This window comes from Prionailurus viverrinus, chromosome D1, assembly GCF_022837055.1.
Source record: "Prionailurus viverrinus isolate Anna chromosome D1, UM_Priviv_1.0, whole genome shotgun sequence".
In the NCBI taxonomy this organism is placed as follows: Eukaryota; Metazoa; Chordata; class Mammalia; order Carnivora; family Felidae; genus Prionailurus; species Prionailurus viverrinus.
Window position 1 is genome coordinate 107481088 of NC_062570.1, and position 14294 is coordinate 107495381.

The following is a 14294-nucleotide window of genomic DNA, read 5'->3' on the forward strand; positions in this document are numbered from 1 at the left end:
GTGTGTTGAGATAATGAGCAGCATCTCTTTTCTATACCGGAGCTCCACCCACCCCCTCCTCACTTGGCCCCAGCAACTGGCAGAGCCTCCCTCTGACACTCCTAGGTGGTACCACAGCTGGTGCCAAACTGGCTGTTGAGGTGGCTGAGCCAGGGCGCACCTGCTGCCAGTCACAGGAGTCCCTTGAGCAGAAGGGGCTTCGTGCTTGAGCTCTTAAGCCCATAGCATTTGCACAGGTGGGTCCCTGGTCGCTGAGACCCATTCCCTGACTCCCCGCTCAGTCCTGCCTAATGGAGGCTATGAGCTTGCAAGTTACAAATTGCCTCTTGAGCTGTTTAGTCTGTCTGCGAGGTTTTCTTCGGTTTTTCTCTACCTTCTTTCATGGATGGCTGATTCATCTGTGAGGGCTGGGTGCAGTGGCTGCTGTGAGTCAGAAGCCAAGTTATTAAGCCTTTGGCCTGCAGATGTGACTGAAGTCCAGGGTGGGGCCGAGCCAGGTAGAGCCCAGGACTTCAGACCCAAGTGTCTTGGGTCCCACCTCCCTGTGTTTAATCAAGAGGGTGTTGGCTGTGGCCCTGAGCCTTCTGCCAATATTGCTGCTGGCTCTCCAACCTGTACTTTGGGTTTTCACCTGCCTGGGAAGTAAAAGTATCCTAGAGGTTGTACCCTAAGGGTGTGGATGCAGGATTATAGTTCCCCACTCCCAGTCACCTGAACTGGAGGGAAAAAAAGCCTCTTGGTGTTAAAGCTGGTCCCTTAGTTCCTTGGAGCTTGCCAGTATCCAAGAGGGAAGCAGGAAGGAGTAGTTACCTTTGAGGACACTGGGGGTTACCCAGGGTCTGGTGTCCATAGTACCCTGGTGAATCTGGGCCCTGGAGCTGTGGGAAGTGAGGACCAACAGGCCTCCTTGTAGCAAGAACCAAGTTCTTTATTTGTGAACAGGATGGGGACAAATGAACTCTGGGGGTGGGGTGGGGGACAAGGTGTGGGGGCTGCCCCTCGGTCCCCAGGAGAGGAGGGAGGTCCAGGGCCCAGGCCTCCCCAAAGCTGGGGTTCTGCTTACCTGTGACCAAGGACGGTACTCATGCTGCCCTATCTTCCTTTTGTAGGACCTGACACCTTTGGGTGGGAGTAGGGCTTGGGCTTGCCCTTGCCCTGGGAGGTCATGGGGCCTGGCCAGTGGCTGCTGTGGGGGTGGCATCTTGTTGGGGTGAGAAGGGGGGGGGGGTGGGCTCTTGCCACTAAAAGGCCCCAGAGCAGGCTCTGGCTGCTCTAAGGCTCCCCCTTGAGCGCGACAAGGGTGTTCCGGAGAAGGAGGGTGCTGGCCTGCATAGGAGAGAGGTCCTTGATGCCCCCACCCCCACCCCCTGCCACCCTGCTCCCTGCTTCAGGGTGCTTCTCTTCCCACACCTCCTGTCCCTTCCGTCTTTGCATTCTTATTCTCAGCAATAACGGCTACCATTTGTTGAGGGCTTACTGCTGATGGTGATAAGGGAAGGGGTCCTGGTGGAAGAGGAAACCTGGCCCTGAACCTCAACTGGGGCTGCTCAAGGTCCACCTCCCCCTCGACACATACTTGCAAGCATTTGGTAAGAATCTAGAGGTCTGGGAGTGGATGGCAGAGGGACAGCAAGACGGCACGGAGGCTGGAGGGCTCACCTTGGCGTGTTTGAGCTCCAGCTCTGCCAACTCAATGAGGTTCTTGCGGAAGGAGGACACGCGGCGGGACTTGAAATCCATGAGCTCTGGGGAGGAGGGGGGAGAAGTGGGGACCCTGGCAGGGTAGGCTGCCCAGTGGCAGGGGTTGCGGAGCCATGGGGTTTACCCTGCTTGGCTGAGTCAGAGAGGCGTTCGAAGCGTCGGCAGCACAGTTGCTGGTTGCTCTCCGCGGTCCGCACCTCCCGGTTCCTAGTACGTGCTTTGTCCAGTGCCTTGTTGGCGTTCTCGTAGTCGGCCAGCGCCCGCAGCCGCCGGTACAGCAGGTCCTGGGGTCAGCAGGGGCACGGGATCACTGGTGCCCACGGCCTCGCCTGCCTGCCCTCCCCTGTTGCTCCTGCTGTTCTCCAGCCCTGAGGTTTGCTCCGGGGCCACGTCTCACCTTGGCCGCCTGTGAGTCTCGCATGTAGTATCTCAGCATGTCTGACAGCTTGAGGTCCTCGTCAGAGGCCACTCGGCCTTCCAGCTTCTGAATCAGGAAGTTTGGAGGCTGGGGAGGGAGCTTACAGAGGGGCAGCTAAGGGCTGGGGTACTGCTGCTCATCTTAATATCAGAGAGTCACTGGATAACCACTCTAGGTCAAACCCTGATATTCAGGGGAGCAGGCCAAGGAAAACCACTAAAGAGTGGCATCTGATCTGGATCTTGGGAAGGAATTAGACAACAGCCAAAGGCGCTGCAGGTGTGCAAGCCTAGTATGTGTCCATGAGTTTAGTGGGGGCACTTGGACGGTGGTGGTTGGATCCTGAAAGGCCTAAAATGCAAGCTAAGAACTTCGGGCTTTGTATTTAGGGCAGTTTCTGGAAGCGGCGTGGTCACTGAAGGGCCTTGAGCAGGGAAGAGATGTGATCCAACACATTTTAGAAAGACTGGCACGCTGCAGTGACTCTTGGAGAAGAGGAAGTGTGTGTCTGGGGCAGGATGTTGGCGATGCAGTGCAGCCTGCTAGAGGCACGTGGCACATCCTTGTAAATGCCTTGGCAACCCTGGTGCCCACCCCCTCCCCTAACACCACACACACGCCCTTGAGGCTGGATCCCTGTCCCCACTCCCCCTCAATAGGGTTTAACTAACGGTGAGTCCAGGGTACCGCTGGGTCCAAGTCATCACTGAACATTCCAAAATGACCCTGGAGCTTTCTCCATTTTCAGGACTCTTTTGTCCCCTGCAAAGGATCGTTGGGTGCCCTTCCAATACAGGAAGCAGTACTCACCCTTAGTCGTTCAAAGAGTTCTGCCAATTTGAGGAAGCTCCTAGGAGGCAGTGGGGAAGAGTTAGGGCAGAGATCTTGAGGGGGTGTTGCTTAAAGCCTCCCACCTTAAAGCCTCCCTCAGCACTCGCACCCCCCACCCCGCCCTTGGGGAAATCTCCCTCACTTCTCCCAAATCCCAGCAGGAAGGAACTTCTGCACCTCCCACCTACAGCCCATAGTAGGTTTCCACAGTGACCCCTAGTGGGTAGACACAGTATTACAGGCATAGAGAGAGGGCAGGAGGGGTGAGAGGGAGTCCTCACGTCTTTAGCTGGTTGACTTCCTGTGTTCCCAGACTGCTCAGTGCAGCAGACATAGGGATATAATCATCTGCCAGGCCTGTTGGGGAACAACCCTCCATCAGAGTCCCTTGGTCTGCACATCAAGCCCCACCCCTGGTGTTTGTGGTCATAGTGAGACCCGGGGCATTTCCTGCTCTCTTTTCTCCCTGCAGGGAGTAGGAATGCCGGGGAGAGGGGGCGGAGAACCCAGAATCCCTTGGGCCCTGCATACACTTGTGGGACTGCATGACACGGTCTGCCCGCAGGCAGGCATCCCGGATCCGGGTGTGGTACTCCAGCAGGAAGGTCCTCTCATGCTCAAAGAAGTCATCCACCTCCTAAGGGAGCCAGACAGGAGCCCCTTATACTGAGTCAGCAGGAGCACGGCACCCATGGACATGCGAGGGTAGCACAATCTCCTTCTAGGCCATGCCCCCACCAGTGGTTTCCCTCCCACAGCCACCCTAGGCCTCAATCTTTGCTGTGGACTTGAGGGCCTGGGTGGAATCTGCAGAGGGCCCCCATGGGTCACCTTGAGCCCTGACATGCTGGTGATGAGGGCTTCATCTGCAGACTTCACAATATTCCTCAGAAATCCCCCAAGGAGCTCCTTCCTGTTCTTTCCTCGGACACTGAGCTGAAGCACACATGGGGAGAGTGTGATGTTGGGGAGGGCATTTGGACTTCCCACCCCAGGCACATGCCACTTGTGGAGCTGATGAGACAGAGGCTTGAGCCCACCTAGCATCGTGCCCCCTGCCCCCGAGGGTGACCCCAGGGCTCTGGCCCAGCTCACATCCTGGCCATATTCCAAAAAGACAAAGAAGTTGTGGTCTCGACGCAGGGTGGGGTGGGCCGCCAGGCGTTGCAGAAAGACCTCATGCATTGCAACTGTCTTCTTGAAGATTGCCAGGTACTCCCTGCAGAAAATGGCAGGAAGCTCAAGGCCCTGCGAGGCTCTGCTGGGTCTCCTGCCCCTCAGAAGCCCTGGGGTCAGAGGTCAGGGTCTCCATCCACAGGCGATGAAATCCTAGGACTCTCAGGAAGGGGGTGGGCCTGGGGCTCCGTCATAGACAAGGAAAGGCCATGACACTCACGCTTCCAGCTCCTGCTTCATTTTGGCAAACTCTTCCCGCGTGATGGAGCTGTCCCCCTCGCCCAACTTCTGCAGCTTTTCCCTCGAAGCCTCAAAGTCTGGCCTTGGAGGGGCTGGGGGGATCTGCTCAGGGGAGGGACAGAGCTGGGAGGTTCTCTCATTGCTGAGAAGGCCATCCCCGGCACGGGGAAGTGTGGCCCGGTCTATCCCCATCCAAGCCCCCGGGCCTGCCCCTCACAACCCCAGCCCGCCCTGCCCCTGCTCACAATGAGGCCGGCGTACTCCTCATTTTCCACGTAGGCATCGTGGAGCCAGATGAACTCCTCGTGCTGCCGCACAACTGAGAATTCCGTTTGGGCGAAGTGAGGGAGGCAGCTCTGGAAGCCGAGAAGCCTGTCTGAGGTGTCTCTCCTCCCCTCCCAAACCCTGCACCCATCAAGCATCCTGGGCACCCACTTTGGGGCTTCCCCAATCCCACATCCCAGGTGAGGCCCAAGGTGGGCCTTGGTGGCTTAGCCGTCCATGATGTCACTCGGGATGATGGACGGGGGGAGGGTTAGGACTTGGGGCCAGAGGCAAACGGCCAGCTGGAGACTAGACAAGATGCTTGCTTTCTCGGAGGGGCAGGGGGCAGGGGCCAGGTTGAGGAACAGGGCCCGAAGTCTCTGTCGGCATCTGCCCACCCCCCCCTGGGGCAAGCAAAGGCTGGGGCAGCAGGCTCCTCAGGCAGGCATCCGAACTGCCCTCTTGCTCCCCCGGCAGCCTCACCTTGGTTTGAACAGTGAATTTCACCTTGTCCCGCTCACTCACTGCATCAGAGATCTCCACCTGTAAGGAGCTGTCTCCCTGCGGGTCCACTGATATGGAGGAGGGCTGCCGGGGAGGGGAGGTTTCGGACATGACTGACCACAGCCCCTTACCCGCATCCTCACCTCTGACTTCAGGTCCTCCTGCAAAGCCCACCTCAGCAGTACTGCTTCTCCAATGCCCTGGGGTCACCAGCTACCCCTAGAGGGATCCTGATAAGTCACTGCTCGGGGCCTTACAATTACTACAACACTTTCCCACACTTCCAACCTCGGAAGCAGCCAGAATGCTCCCCATTTCATAGATACGGAAGCAGACCACCAGAGAGGTGAAATAACTTTTCTGAAATCGCACAGCTGCAAAGTGGCAGGACCAGATGTGAACCCAGTGTCTCAATTCCAGACCCCCAAATCCTTTCTTAGTTACCAGCTTACCTCTTCCCCAGCTGGTTACTTCAGGTACCCTTTCATCAGGGCCTAAAGAGAGTTAGATAAGATGTTCTCGCCCCCTTTTGAGGGGTTCCTGAGACCATTCACCGCTTTTAGTCCCAAGAGGCATTGGCTTGTGGGCAAAGCGGGTGCATTTCTCTAAGGGAAAAGATCTGCGAGGCATGAAACTACGAGTTCATTCTTGCACTGAGCTTTTCAACACACATTTATTGAACACCTACTATGTCTACACCACTGTGCCAAGTGAAGGGGAAGAGGCCATTCTACCTTCAAGAATTGCTCGCCAGTATATACATATACATATACGTATACGTATACGTATACATATATGTGTGTGTGTGTGTGTGTGTGTATATATATGTATATATATATATATATATATATATATATATATATATATATATATAAACTGGCACCTTCCCACCTCTCACATCCAGGGGTCTCACTCTCTCCTCTCACAGGCTTTGGCACATATTTGGCACATACTATGGACAACTGACTTTTACCACCCTAGATTATTTTGCCCTGGCCTTAAACTTCACGTAAATGAAGTAGACACCATTGTTTCCATGTTCCTTCATGACATCCATCTATGTTGCTGAGTGCAGTAGTAATTCTTTGACTGCTGTGTAGTAATTCCATATGAATATATCAGAGTTTACGTATCTATTCTCCTTGAGTATAGATACTCAAGGCTCTCCTTGAGTATAGATACTCTCCTGTGAGTAAGGCTTCTATGAACAGTCTTGCGTATGTCTTTTGAGGAACCTAAGTACTCATTTCTGCTGGGTACGAGAATTGTTTGGTCACAGGGTAGGCGTGTGTTTATTAAATGCTATCACAGATACTGCCAGTTTTTCAAGGTGATCATGCAAATTTACACTCCTGCCAGCACTGTTTGGAAGTTCCAGTCGCACAACACCCCTGCCAATACTTAGAGTTGTTAGTCCTTTTTATATTAGCTATACTGGTGGAGGTATGATAATCGTGCACTGTGGTTTTAACCTGTACTTCCTGATGAGGAATGATGATGAATATCGTTTTATGTACCTATTGGCCATTTGGACATCTTTTGTCAAGTGCCTATTCAAGTCTTTTGCTTCCTCCCTACCCTCTTTTTTCAAAAATCAGATTGTCTTTTTTTAATTATTAATTTGTAGGAACTCTTTATATACTCTGGAGACAAGCCCTTTGTCAGTTATATGTGTTGTCAATATGTGTTGTCAATAGTATATCTCCTATTCTTTGGTTTCCTTTTTACTCTCTTAATGGCTTATAATTCTACGAGCTCCAATATGTCAGTCTTTTCTTTTATGATTAAGGGTTTTTGTGTACTCTTGAAGAGATTTTGCCTACCCCCAGATCATAAAGATAAAGATATTCTCCTATTTTTTCTTCTTCTAGAAATTAATAATTTTAGCTTTTACATTTATGTCTATGATCCACTTTCAATTCATTTTGTATACAGTGTAAGGTATGGGTTATGACTCATGTTTGCCATATAAATAGCCAGCCATTTTAGCACTATTTGTTTAAAAAAAAGACTATTTTGGGGCGCCTGGGTGGCTCAGTCGGTTAAGCATCCGACTTCGGCTCAGGTCATGATCTCGCGGTTCGCGAGTTCAAGCCCCACGTCAGGCTCTGTGCTGATGGCTCAGAGCCTGGAGCCTGTTTCCGATTCTGTGTCTCCCTCTCTCTCTGCCCCTCCCCTGTTCATACTCCGTCTCTCTCTGTCTCAAAAATAAATAAACGTCAAAAAAAATTTTTTTTTAAAGAAAAAAAGATTTTTTTAAGTTTATTTAAGTAATCTCTACACCCAACATGGGGCTTGGACTCATGACCTTGAGATCAAGAGCCGCATGCTCTTCTGGTTGTGCCAGTCAGGCGGCCTAAAAAGACTATCTTTTGATTGATTTGCTTTGGTGCACATCTTGGTGGAAAATAAATGGACTTCATAAATGTTATCAGTTCTGTACTCTACATGTCTGTACTTCTGATATCATACTGTCTTGATGATTGTAATTGACAGACAAACTTGAAATCAAATAGAATTTACTTTGTTCATTTTCAAAATCATTTTGGCTATTATAGGTCTTTGCATTTATGTATAAATTGTAGAACCAGCTTTGTTAATTTCCACCCAAAAAACCTGCTGGGATTTTGATTGAGATTAAATTGAATCTATAGATCAATGTGGGAAGGATATACATTTTTACAATGTTGGTTCTTCCAGTCCATCAACATGAAATAGCCTTCCAATTATTTAGGTCTTCTTTAATTTTTCTCAGTAATGTTTTGGAGTGTTCCCTGTAAAGGTTTTGCACATCTTTTGTTAGATTCATTCCTAGGTATTTTATGATTTATTATTTTTTTACATTTTAAAAATATTTATTTGTTTTTGAGAGACAGTAACACAGAGCATGAGCAGGGGAGGGGCAGAGAGAAGGAGACACAGGATCTGAGGCAGGTTCCAGGCTCTGAGCTGTCAGCACAGAGCCCAACGTGGGACTTGAACTCACGAACCGTGAGATCATGACCTGAGCCAAAGTTGGAGGCTTAACTGACTGATCCACCCAGGTGCCCCATGATTTTTTATTATTGTTGCTATTTTAAATGTGATTTTTAAAAATTTCATTTCCTAATTATTTGTTGCTAGTATGTAGAAACACACAATTGATTTTTATATACTTTGTGTCCAAAAACCTTGCTAAATTTACATACTACTTTTAATAGCTTGTAGATTATTTTGGATTTCATCCCTATACAAGCCTACGATATAAAATAATGATAATTTTAGTTTCTCCTTTCCAACCTTTATACCTTTTCTTTCTTTTTCTTGTCTTATTGCACTTGCTAGAACCTCTAGTACAACGCAGAAGTGGTGACCTGGTGAAAAAGGAAATCCTTGACTTGTTTCTGATCTCAGAGGGAATGCATTCAAAATGTAAGCTTGAAAGATGTTTTCAGATGCCCTATCAGATCAGTGAGACTCCCTTCTATGCCTAGTTTGGTAAGAGTGTTGATTTTTATCAATGTTTCCTCCCTTTACTGAGATATCATATGGGTTCTCCTGTTAGTCTGTGTATGTGCTTAACTTCACTGATTAATTTTCAATTATTAAGCCACCCTGCATTCCTGGAATAAAGCCTTCATCATGAAGTATTATGTTTTTATATATTGCTTATTCAACTTGATAATATTTTGTGATTTTTCCATTTATGTTCACAAGAGATGTTAACCTATATTTTTCCTTTCTTTTAATGATGTCAACAGGTATTTTTGTGCGTGTGTGGTAAAATACACATAACACAGAAGATTCATTTTGACCATTTTTAAGCAGTTTATTGGTATTAAGTATATTCACAGTGTTGTGCAACCATCACCACCACCCGCCTCCTCTTGACAGGTTTTTGTATCAAGGTTATGTTATTCTTCTAAAATAAGTTGGAATTGTGCCTTCTATTTCTGCTTTTGGAATAATTTATATAAGAATGGTATTAGTTTTTCTTTAATGTTTCAAAAGAATTCACATGTGAAATGATATGAGCTTAGAGAGGTAGTTTTGAACACTTTTAAATGATAGATTTACTTCCTATAATAGACATAGGACTATTCAGATTTTAATGTTTATTATTTTTGAAGGAGAGAGAGAGAGAGAGAATGCAAGTGGAGGAGGGGCAGAGAGCAAGAAGGGACACAGAATCTGAAACAGGCTCCAGGCTCTGAGCTGTCAGCACAGAGCCCAACACGGGGCTCAAACTCAGGAATGAGTGAGATCATGACCTGAGCCAAAATCAGATGCTTAACTGACTAAGCCACCCAGGTACCCCAGGGACTATTCAGACTTTCTAATTTTGGTTTCAGGTTTGGTAAGTTGCACTTTTCAAGTAGTTTGTCCATTTTATTTGAATTCTCTCATTTGTTGGCATAAACTTGTTCTTAAAAACTCTATCTTTTTAATGTCTGAAACATCTCTATCAATATGCACTTTATCACTCCTGGTTTTGGTAATTAATATTTTCTCTGTTCCTTCCTCTCAGTCTCCCTCTTGCTCTGTCTCTATCAGTCTTGCTACAAGTTTATCAATTTTTTTAGTTTATTTATTTATTTATTTTGAGAGAGAGAGACGGGGGAGAGAGAGATTGTGGGATTCTATCTCACGTTTGAATCTCATGAACCATTAGATCATGACCTGAACCAAAATCAAGAGTCAAACGCTTAACCGACTGAGCCACCCAGGCACCCCAGAAGTTTATCATTAAAAAAAAAGTTTAGGGGCGCCTGGGTGGCTTGGTCGGCTAAGCGTCCGACTTCGGCTCAGGTCATGATCTCACGGTCCGTGAGTTCGAGCCCCGCGTCGCGCTCTGTGCTGACAGCTCAGAGCCTGGAGCCTGTTTCAGATTCTGTGTCTCCCTCTCTCTCTGGCCCTCCCCCATTCATGCTCTGTCTCTCTCTGTCTCAAAAATAAATAAACGTTAAAAAAAATTAAAAAAATTTTATTTATTTATTGTGTGTGTGAGAGAGAGAGCATGAGGAGGGAAGGGGCAGAGAGAGAGAGGGAGAGAGAGAGAATCCCAAGTAGGCTCTGCACTGTCAGTGTGGAGCCCGAGGTGGGGTTTGAACTCACAATCTATGAGATTGTGACTTGAGCCGAAACCAAGAATTGGACACTTAACCGACTGACCCACCCAGGCGCTCCTGGAAGTGTATCAATTTATATTAGTATTTTCAAAAAACTATTTTTGGCATTATTGAGTTTCTATATTTGTATATTTATCATCTATTAATTGATTTCTGCTCTTTATTATTTCCTTCCTTTTTCTTTCTTGGGGTTTCAATTGCTCTTCTCTTTCTAGTTTCTTGAGATTGAAATTTAGGTCATTGACTTTTCAACCTTTATTCTTTTCTAACATATGCATTTGGTGGTATAAATTTCCCTCTGGATACTGCTTTAGCTATATCTCATGAGTTTTGATATATCATATTTTCAAGACAATTTCTTTAAAAAACTAATGTTAATTATAATTTCTTCTTTGACCTGTGAATTATTTAGAAGCATGATGCTTACTTTCCAAATGTTTTGGAATCTTTTTGATTCTTTAATCCTACTGGGACAGAGATCTCATTCTGTATGATTTCAATGTTTCAAACCTTGTTGATACTTGCTTTATAGCCAAACATATAATGTATTTTGGTAAATGTTTCAGGTGCACTTGAGAAGAATTGTTTTCTGCGGTTGTTGGGTACAGAGCTCTACATAAACCAATTAGATCAAGTAGATTAATCATGGTATTTTAAATCCTCAAATCCTTACATATTTTTTTTTGTTTTTTTGTTCTAACACTTGAGAGAGTTGTGTTAAACCTATAACTGTAATTGTGGGTTTGTCTATTTCTCCTTTTAATTCAATAATCTTTTACTTTGCATATTTTGAAATGATGTTATTAGTTGCATATAAATTTAGGACTGTTTTATCTTCCTGTTGACTTGACTCCTTAATCATTATAAAATGCCCCTCTTTATTTCTAGTAATACTTTTTGTCTTAGAATCTACTTTGTCTGAAATTAATATAGCCATGCCAGCATTCTTTTGGTTAGCATTCTTTTTGTATCCTTATAAAGTATGTCTTTTTCAACTGAATATAGTTGTCTTTAAAAAGTCCAGTCTGGGGTGGCTGGGTAGCTCAGTTGGTTGAGCATCTGATTCTTGATTTCAGCTCAGGTCATGATCACAGGGTCTTGGGATCGAGCCCCGCATTGGGCTCTGTAATGAATGTGGAGCCTGCTTGGGATTCTCTCTCTCTCTCTGTCTCTCTCTCTGTCTCTCTCCCCCACTTATGCTCTCTCTATATATAAATAAATAAATAAATAAAAATTTTAAATGTTTATTATTTTGAGAGAGAGACAGACAGACAGAATGTGAGTGGGGGAGGGACAGAGAGAAAGGGAAATACAGAATCCAAAGCAGGCTCCAGCCACAGGGCCAGATGTGGGGCTCAAACCCATGGACCATGAGATCATGACTTTGGCTGAAGTTGGCTGCTTAACTGACTGAGCCATCTAGGCACCCCAATAAATAAATAAACGAATAAAAAAAATAAATATCCAATCTGAAAAAAATCCAATCTGAATTTTTTTATTTTAACGTTTATTTATTTTTGAAGGAGAGAGAGAGAGAGAGAGAGCATGAGTGGGAGGGGGGAGCTGAGAGACAGAAGGGGGGAGGGGCAAGAGAGAGGGAGAGAGAGAATCCCAAGCAGGCTCTGCGCTGTCAGCATAGAGCCCAATGTGGGGCTTGATCCCACAATACTGAAATCATGACCGGAGCTGAAATCAAGTCAGACGCTTAACCCACTGAGACATCCAGGTGCCTCTGATTTTTTTTTTAAAGTAACCTACGGCACCTGCATGGCTCAGTCGGTCAAATTTCCACCTTGGGCTCAGGTCATGATCTCACAGTCCGTGGGCTCAAGCCCTGCATTGCACTCTGTGCTGACAGCTCAGAGCCTGGAACCTGCTTCAGATCCTGTATCTCCCTCTCTCTCTCTGCCCCTCCCCTGCTCGCTCTCTCTCTCAAAAATAAATAAACATAGGGGCGCCTGGGTGGCGCAGTCGGTTAAGCGTCCGACTTCAGCCAGGTCACGATCTCGCGGTCCGGGAGTTCGAGCCCCGCGTCGGTCTCGGGGCTGATGATGGCTCAGAGCCTGGAGCCTGTTTCCGATTCTGTGTCTCCCTCTCTCTCTGCCCCTCCCCCGTTCATGCTCTGTCTCCCTCTGTCCCAAAAATAAATAAACGTTGAAAAATAAATAAATAAATAAATAAACATAAAGTAACCTTACACTCAAGGTAGGGTGCAAACTCACAACCCCGAGACCAAGAGTCACATGCTCTACCGATTAAGCCAGCCAGGCACCCCCTGAATATGTTTTTAATGGAGTGTTTGGTCTATTTATAATTATTGTAATTACTGATATAGGCTACTAACTTGCTATCTTGCCTTTTGGGTGGGGTTTTTTTTTTTTTTTTTTTTTTTGCTCATCTATTTTTTTGTTCCTTTATCCTTTCTTTCTTACCTTCTGTTAGATTAGTCAAGTATTTTTGCATTATTTCATTTTATCTTCTATTATATTTTTATTTACATCTTCATTTAGTATTCTTTTCGTCTCTGTTTAAAGGAGAACCTTAGAGAAGGCAATGCTTACTCTAGAGGACATGATCTAATAGAGGACATTCAGAGAGTCCGGCACTTACAAAGTTTGAGGATGCACCCATCAGTTTGATAGCCCAGTACACATCCCATATAATAACAGTTATAACAACAACGATAACAATAGCTAACACTTATACTTGAGCTTCCTATATGCCAGGCACTGATCTAAGCGTCTTACATATATTAATTAATTTAACCATGAATACGAACATAGATAAACACTGAAACACATATTTTCTCCTCCATACTTTGTCTCTCTCAGGCCTTCTCACCTCTACGAACTCCACTTGAACCCCACTCCTCACTTTCTGGCTTCTACAACATCCCCAGGGCAGGCTCCTTTTGTGTCCAACCGCGATCCCCCCAACACACACAATCTGGCTCAGTGGTACAATGGGCCCCTAAGTCTCCTGTATCCCCCCTGCTGCCTTAGTATCTCTGTTCTAACCTGTACTGTTTGGTAACTGCTTGAGGGAGAGGGGACTTCAGGGATGGACCACAGCTACTCCATCCCTGTCCTCAGCCACAGCCCACCATGCACATACCTCCAACTCTCAAAAGCGTGCACCCCCGTGAGCCCAAGGATGCTCAACAACTATTTGTTGAACGAAATCAAGAGGAAAGGGTGAAGAATTCATGATCTTATGTTACATGAACACGAACACACAAGTGAAGCCATTAGTGTTGAACCAGATTCCTTCCTGGGCAAAGAAGTGTACTCCATTCCCTCCTCAATCCCTAACATCCCTCCTTCCTCTCCTTCCCCGGTAAGCCAGAACCTGGGGAGGGAGGAGAGGAGTGGCAGTGCCGGTCCCTTTCCACCTGGCAGGGCAAAGGTAAACCCTGCCTCCTTTGGCCCCATGCAGGTGCCACAGACGCGCCCCACCCCCTTGCTCAGGTCTCTCCTCTGGCTCACGCGTGCGCGCGAACACACGCACACACGCCCCACTCCCTGATTGGGCATCATTGGGTATCATGGAGTGAGGTGGAGGTTGGGAGGGGATTTGCGTTTTCCTTTACCTTGTTCTCCTTCCCAGCCTCTTGACGCCCTTCCATCACCCTCCTTCGTGGCTGCAGCACACAACTATTCCGCGGCTGGCCACTGTCCGCGCGCTCCCGCAGCTTCGTCCCCGATAACTCGCCGGTTGCACGGGACTCGATCAGCTGACGGAGACACGTTCCCCTCCCTGCCCGGAGTCACCTGGAGTCAGGCGTGCTTCCCACCCGTTCCCTAGCAGCCGCGCCTTTTGATTGGGTGGCAGGTTCACCGTGAGCGACATCATTGGCTGCAACGCCTGTCGTTCCTGTGCTTGGCCCCAGCTTTTAAGGGGGCAGCGCGGGACCGAGAGGGCCGGGAATCGGCGACGGCGTGGGGGCCGGGGTCGGGGGTTCTGGGGTTGCAGAGGCCTCGTGCCGCGTCAGCCCCCGCCCCCAGGCTGGCAGTGAGCCGCGCGCCGCGGCTCCGGGCCGCGGCGCCAACGGC

At 47.6% G+C, this 14294-nt stretch overlaps 1 protein-coding gene across 1 annotated transcript; it reads right to left on the minus strand.

The window, feature by feature from the left end:
* Positions 1-916: 916 nt before the first annotated feature.
* On the minus strand, positions 917-13965 carry SNX32 (sorting nexin 32). Its single transcript, XM_047878485.1, has 12 exons — positions 13832-13965; positions 5114-5218; positions 4612-4722; positions 4347-4468; positions 4046-4169; positions 3782-3886; positions 3482-3587; positions 3232-3307; positions 2930-2969; positions 2099-2185; positions 1826-1985; positions 917-1745 (listed from the first exon to the last, which is right to left on the minus strand). Exons 1-12 carry the CDS (start codon positions 13865-13867, stop codon positions 1534-1536), a joined length of 1284 nt encoding a protein of 427 aa, XP_047734441.1. The 5' UTR covers positions 13868-13965; the 3' UTR covers positions 917-1533.
* Positions 13966-14294: the final 329 nt, after the last annotated feature.